The following is a 6,685-nucleotide window of genomic DNA, read 5'->3' on the forward strand; positions in this document are numbered from 1 at the left end:
TCGTCGTCTCGTCGTCGTACTCGTCGTCTACTCTCTCTCTCTCTCTCTCGTCTCTCTCTCTCTCTCTCTCTCTCTCTCTCTCTCTCTCTCTCTCTCTCTCTCTCTCTCTCTCTCTCTCTCTCTCTCTCTCTCTCTCTCTCTCTCTCTCTCTCTCGTCTTTCTCCCTCTCTCTCTCGCGCGCGCTCTCTCTATCTTCCTCTCTCTCTTCGCGGGCAACAGCGTATGACGTCAGCGTCACGCAGCCGAGATTTGCTGGTCGATTTTTCGTCGAGTTTGCTGTTTTTCAGAATCGATCTCGCCTCGTTGCCTACGCTGCATCCGCTACGCTATCCTGCACGCTATCCGCTACCGCGCGACAAACGCCGTCTTCGTGCATTTCACGTCCGGCATTTAATGCTCGAGTCGACTACCAGACGAACTACGTACCACCTGGCGGCCGTCGCTGCTAGATTACTCGCCGAGGAAGTCGCAGCCGACAAATCGCGCCATTGTTCGCGAATATTATAGTCGTAAAGTTCTCTCGTGCCCACAGCGTATATATATATATATATATATACGAACGCGCCCTTCGTTTACTGCCGCGCCGAGATAATCCGTATACCGCGGGGCGTGTGGGCGCTGTGGCGCGATTGTTTCACGGGAGCAATTCCAGGCGTGTATAGGCCGTTGGTAGTCAGAGAAGGTAGTCAGAGAAGGTAGTCAGGAAAAGTAGTCAGAGAAGGTAGTCAGAAAAGGTAAGAAAAGGAGCGACTGTTGCGCGGCGCCATCAAAGTTACGGGTCGTGTGTGTTTACCAACGGACGCTGCGAACGCGTAAAACTAAACACGACCTACCTGGCTGTCGCTCAAATTCTCTAACGCCTTCATCACGCTATGTATGTCCGGTTTCTGGCTCTGAAACGGAAGGCGAGAGAGTGGGTTATTTCCACGAAAGGAATGTAAACCACCCAGCTGTATGTTATAGTTCACTGATGATCTTCATATAACAATTCTAACTCTGGCGGGTATATGTGTAGTAGAGCTTATCCCTAATCCACCACAAACATGGCGATTTTTACTAATATAGGCCAATATACAATGCTTTAACAGTTTAGAATGTACAACCAACAAATGAAGTGGTCCCCCCCCCCATAATCTCTTTGTTGTGTGTTTCGACAATTGAATGCTGCACACGTAGGAATTCTATCTGCATCGTCTGTCAACCATCGCTACAAACAATACTACTTCTGCGAGTGGTGTCATGTGGTGTCGCGGTGGCTTCACCGAGCGGCCGCTATGTAACATCCAGTCGGTATATGTGGCAGGGCCGCAGGTTGAACAAATTTCTGGGGGGGGGGGGCAAAATTTCACGACTCAACTGTGTAATGATGAGCGACGGGCGCAGCTCTTGATCAACGTCCATAGCGTGGTGGGGATGGGTCTGAGACAAGGCTCTCACGGATAAGTGACGAAAGAAATCACGTTAGGTTTATTTACAATTATCAGCTATGCTTATTTTTTTAATTTTGCTCCAAAGTCTAGAGGGTAGCTGCCCCTTGCCTCCCTCCCAAACACAGGCTACGGCCCTGTATGGAGGTCGCTCACGCTGCGATAAATGTCAGGGGCGCGGGAAAACCGATCGAGCGCTCGGCAAAAATAGAATGGCACGTAAAAGCGTAGGAGAAGGCGCAGCGCTGCAGGCTGCGACGATGACGTACGTAGCGCGCGTACACGTGCAACGTTCACTCGTTAACTAATATCGGCATGGCTATCCCCTCCAGCTCATCTCCCCCCACGTGCCCGCGGCGTCAACCGCGGCGCTGTGACGTCATCGCAACTAGGGCAGTTTCAGCCTCTCAGCACTTTCGGAGAAAGAGAGAAAGGGGTGACAAAAAAGGGAGAGATATTCCACGAATGCGGCTCGATATGAATATGCTATGCACAAGGTCTGGGCGAGAGGCGTTATAAGTAACGGCGCGGTTTACGGTGTCGATATTTCGTATAGCGCCGAAACGGCTGCGAACAGAGCGAGCGTTCGTTGTTAGCGCGTCTAGAAATACGGGCGGCACTCACCATGATGCCTGTTTCGACGTTTGGCAGCACGGTGAGACGAGCTCCATCGATTATGTTGTTCGTCTCGAGCGAGCCTTGCGAGAGAAGTCTGAAAAAATCGTAAAACGAAAGATCGTAATCACCCGCAGCTAGCTAGGTAATCGGCGCCTTCCCCCTTTTCGCCTTTTATTTTTCGCGTGCCCGTAAATAGACTCTCTCTCTCTATAATTCTAACGTGTTTTTTTTCTCTAGAAAGGCCACATATGGAGTTCAACGCCTGGCTGTGAAAACACGCGTTCATGCAGGGTCACCCTGACGCAACGCGATCGGACTCGGCTCTGTCGTAAATGGGAGGGAGCTGACTGTTGCAGCGGCTGTTAATGTTGCACATAGGCAACTAGGGATGAAACTGTGGGGCGTTGGGCGTGTGGCTAGGGAGGGATGTTGCGTAGGAACCATTTATCGCCGACATGATTTCCTACATCTGCTGCATGCATGCTCGAGTGGCAAATACTGACATAGACAACAAACGTACAGTCACACACACACAGGATGTAGCTATGTGAGGATGATGCCAGGGGTGAATAAGCATGTGTATTTGTTTGTAGCAATACACTGCTGCATCCCCTCCGCGAAGCATCCCCGGTTAATGCGGGTGCGCGCCATGAAAGCGGGTTTCGACCAGCGTTCAATCCCGCTGAAGGGAAATCGAATCGGGGTCGCCGGGCAGCCAACGCGCTACCGACCTTGCGTTGCCAAGGACGCGCCGCGCAGCAGACGCACAGCGCGTGAGTCACCATCGATGTTATCATCCTATCAGGAGTAGATAATAGAAGATCTATTATCTATCTATCTATTATCTATCTTCTATTATCTACTCCTGATCCTATGGTATAATGATCCTATTAAAAATGCACGGGAAACACCCCCCCCCCGCGCGCTCCTCGCTTCAGTTAGGGAGATCGGGCTTCAGCACACGCTGCGCGCGCATACGCTAGCCGAGGACTTCTGCTATAAACGGAGAGAAGGCGTGCGAGGGTGGATGGATGGATATGTGCCGAGTTATCCCCAGGCCACGCTCCCCCTCCTCATGTACAGCATTCGTTCGGGGCTCGTCAATCAGATGCTCGCTCGATGCACAGCCGCAAATTCTTGTACGCCGCGTGCAGGCATCGCGGATCAACGCGCCGACGTCAAGCGCGTCATCATGACGTCAGCCGCTCGTACGACAAGCTTTTCGGCGGGGAAGTGCACGCGAATGCTTTCGTGTTCGGTTTCTGTTTCGCTACGGCGTCTCGGAGTTGGTCTCGATTACCTACCAAGCGATAACGCGCTGTTGTGCATGTGCACAAAGACGGAGTTCCTTTTTTTTGTTTATTTCTCATACCCGAAACTCACACGAACGTTTCGTATATGTCATGTGGACGTGGCAGCGTCACGTGTGGCGATGTGATGAGTACAGGCACTTGTAGCGTTTCAATAAAATATAATGCTACCGATTTACCGGCCTAGTATAGTAATATTGCCGACAATTTCCTGTAAATTCCGTGCAAATGCTCCTCTGCAACACACATGTCCACCGCACGCACGCTGCCGCACACTGACACATAAATATAGAGTCTCTCTCTCTCTCTCTCTCTCTCTCTTCTCTCTCTCTCTCTCTCTCTCCTCTCTCTCCTCTCTCTCTCTATCTTCTCTCTCATTCTCTCTCTCTCTCCTCTCTCTCTCTTCTCTCTCTCTCTCTCTCTCTCTCTCCTCTCTCTCGTCTCTTCTCTGTCTCTGTCTCTTCTCGTGTCTCGTCTCTGTCTCTGTCTCTGTCATCTGTCTCTCTCTCTCTCTATATATATATATATATATATTAGCCCGTGATCGCTCTCTGCAGGTGAGGTATCATTCGGGGCACGGTTTGTATCCGACCCGATGAGGGAGTATACCGAGGCATCAGCCATAGGAACGTTCAATAGATTCATGCCCCAGATTGTCGAGAACACACGTCAGCTGCTACACATGTGAGGCTGTGCTCACGCTCATTGGCCGTCGTCGTCATGTGGGGCACCGGGATGATGCGCGTTGTACAACCGAGAGCGGCACAGCGCAGACGAGTCTCGAGCGAAGTTCTAGTTTAGTTCACTTGCGTAGAGCGAGTGCACGTCGTTCACCGCGAATGATGCCAACTAGAAGCACACTAGATCCCCGAGCGCTCTCTGAACGCACTTCACTGAAAGCGATAGTCGGCCCTTAAACTTTGATAAGCAGCATTTAGGTCTGCGCGTAAAATCAGGCTGATATTACGACCCCGTGAATTTCGACGGGGACCGTCCGGTCATGATGTAGAATGAGAGTAAAGGGGTCTTGCCCGAAGCCATGCATGTCGACAATGCACCCACGCGACGCAGTAAATGCTCACTATTATCAAGAGCTAATAATACATAATAATAACATACATACATATAATAATAAGGTATTATCCGCTCTTGCTATTATCAAGCTCAGAGCGAGTGTGTGGTCTTGGTTTTATGCACACTATCTATTATGATGAACTTCTGAGATGATCAAGGTCATGCACGCAAAACCTCGATTGAGATCGGCTGCAATGGAACCGCACATTAGGCGGCATATATGGCGTGAAGCTACGCGGTTTCAATATAGTTCCAGTCTATTCATTTGTAGTACTTTCGAACCGGTCTGCCCATAGCAAGTGGATTGAGACTAGGCCCCTCACAGCTGTACTGGATCATCGTATTTCAGCTGTTCAACGTGTGCGGTATACTCATGTGGCAATTCGGCGGAAATAGAGAGAGAAAGAAAGAGAGAGAGAGAGAGAGAGAGAGAGAGAGAGAGAGAGAGAGGCGTTACGTGATACATGAGTCGAGTATATAATCAAGAGCAGAATAATAACATTAGTTATCTACTATATAATAACCAGTTATTAACACTCTGGTATATAGATAATATATATTATGCGTGCGATGCGTGGCGTGCTGCGTCTGTTCGCGTGCATGTATGCTAGTACTGCGGTACCTGAGTGTGCTGCGTGCGTGCACTGCGATGTTTGTGTGATGCGTACGTACGTACATACCGTCTGTGCGGCGTAAAACCCGCTACAGAAATGTTTCGCTTACTCCAACGAGTCTATTCTATAGGTCAGCAAAAACACGCGTGATCAATGGCGGCTCGCAATTCCTGCGATTTTTAATAGCCATTACCAGCATACTACGACCAACCCCCCCTCACATAAGGTTTAAAATAGCTCGCTAGTTGGTCAGCGTTAGCGACAGATCGTTGCTGCAAGTGATAGCGAAAGACGAAGAAGGTCTATAAGAAGTAATCTTATTCGGTGCTGCTGCAGGACGCATTACTCAAGCAACGGTACAATTGCCATTTCATTTCTGTGAATTCCTTACCTTGATGGTTTATCTCAAGCCAATGAATATCGAGCTTAGTATAGCAGTATTAAGCTAGGAAGCTTTCATCATAGTCGCGTGAGTAGATGCAGGAAGTTGCCGAACGTGGCAGATATAAAGGATTCATAGTGAGGTGCCCCCACCCACGTTTCTCCAGATGGCACGTCTAGCCTAGTATGTTTAACCCAGGGAAACACTCAGTATGTTCATTATTACAATTGCATACATGGTTTGCATTGCTTAATAGGAAATTTCCATACGGTTACATCTCCACTCTCTCTTCTTTCTTTCTCTATCCTCGTTCTCTCTCTTCTCTCTCTTTCTCTTTCGCTCTCTTCGTCTCCCCCCCCCCCCACCTCTCGCTCTCTCTATCTCTCCTTACTCTCTCATCTCGTCGTCTCTCTCTCTCTGCCTCTCCTCTCTCTTTTCTCTCGTCTCTGCTCTGCTCTCTCTCTCATCCTCCTCTCTCGCTACCTCTCGAGTTTTCTTTGGCAAGCCGCCCTCTATTCATCGACTGGGCGGTCAGAAGTCCGACCTCCGTTCGTGAAAAATCACGGCGAGCTGTAGGATTAAATGTACGACGACGTCGCGCATGCACGCGGCAGCGGCCAGCTCCGCTCTCGAGAACTGGTGCGTTAAAGATTCAGCGCTCGTCACCACGCCCGTCGTCATGCGCGCGCGCTGTATTTCGGGCAGACGATACATAACCCCGGAGGTGCGCCGAGGCTCCGCGGCGGTCGTCTGCGTGCCCCGACTTGCTGCTTGGCGTAATCAAGCGTACGCGGTCCTGCCTATTTCACCGAGCCGTCGCGGCAGCGTCCGCTCACAGTGTAGCCGTCAGCGGCAGTCAGTTCAGCGTGTAAGCGTAGCCGCGGGTTACGTGTTTATACCTACACTACGCACACGCATCAATCACACCGTATATATAATATATAGCGCACATGTATAACGGCGGCTTTGTGTCGGAGGCTTGCGCGTGTATACTCAATATAAGCGTGCAGGCGCAAGCGCTCCTCCCCGGACGAACCGCAAGCGACGGACCATAAAGTACGTCCCCCGCAACGCCTGCGCTAGCTGTCAACACGGAAGACGGGACGTACGGACGGCGCTGCTCCTAGGCAAGCGGTCAGTCGCTGGACTGACTACATATCCTGCGGCTTCTTCATTGCTAGGACTCGATCCCGCGCCGTGCGGTGTCTTCGACAAGGACGCTAGATCGCGTCTCTCAGTGCCGCACAGTGAGAAAGTGAG

General features: G+C 50.7%; 1 protein-coding gene across 1 annotated transcript in view; it reads right to left on the bottom strand.

The window, feature by feature from the left end:
- The window catches only part of LOC106807801 (midnolin-like), a 66,959-nt gene that overhangs the window by 43,098 nt on the left and 17,176 nt on the right, over positions 1 to 6,685 (bottom strand). The window contains exons 3-4 of the mRNA XM_014810258.1: positions 2,052 to 2,139; positions 834 to 893 (exon numbers count right to left, since the gene is read on the bottom strand). Coding sequence (XP_014665744.1) covers positions 834 to 893; positions 2,052 to 2,139 — 148 coding nt within the window. The remainder of the gene's footprint in view (positions 1 to 833; positions 894 to 2,051; positions 2,140 to 6,685) is intronic.

Source organism: Priapulus caudatus, unplaced genomic scaffold (assembly GCF_000485595.1).
Source record: "Priapulus caudatus unplaced genomic scaffold, Priapulus_caudatus-5.0.1 Scaffold12, whole genome shotgun sequence".
Lineage (NCBI taxonomy): Eukaryota > Metazoa > Priapulida > Priapulimorpha > Priapulimorphida > Priapulidae > Priapulus > Priapulus caudatus.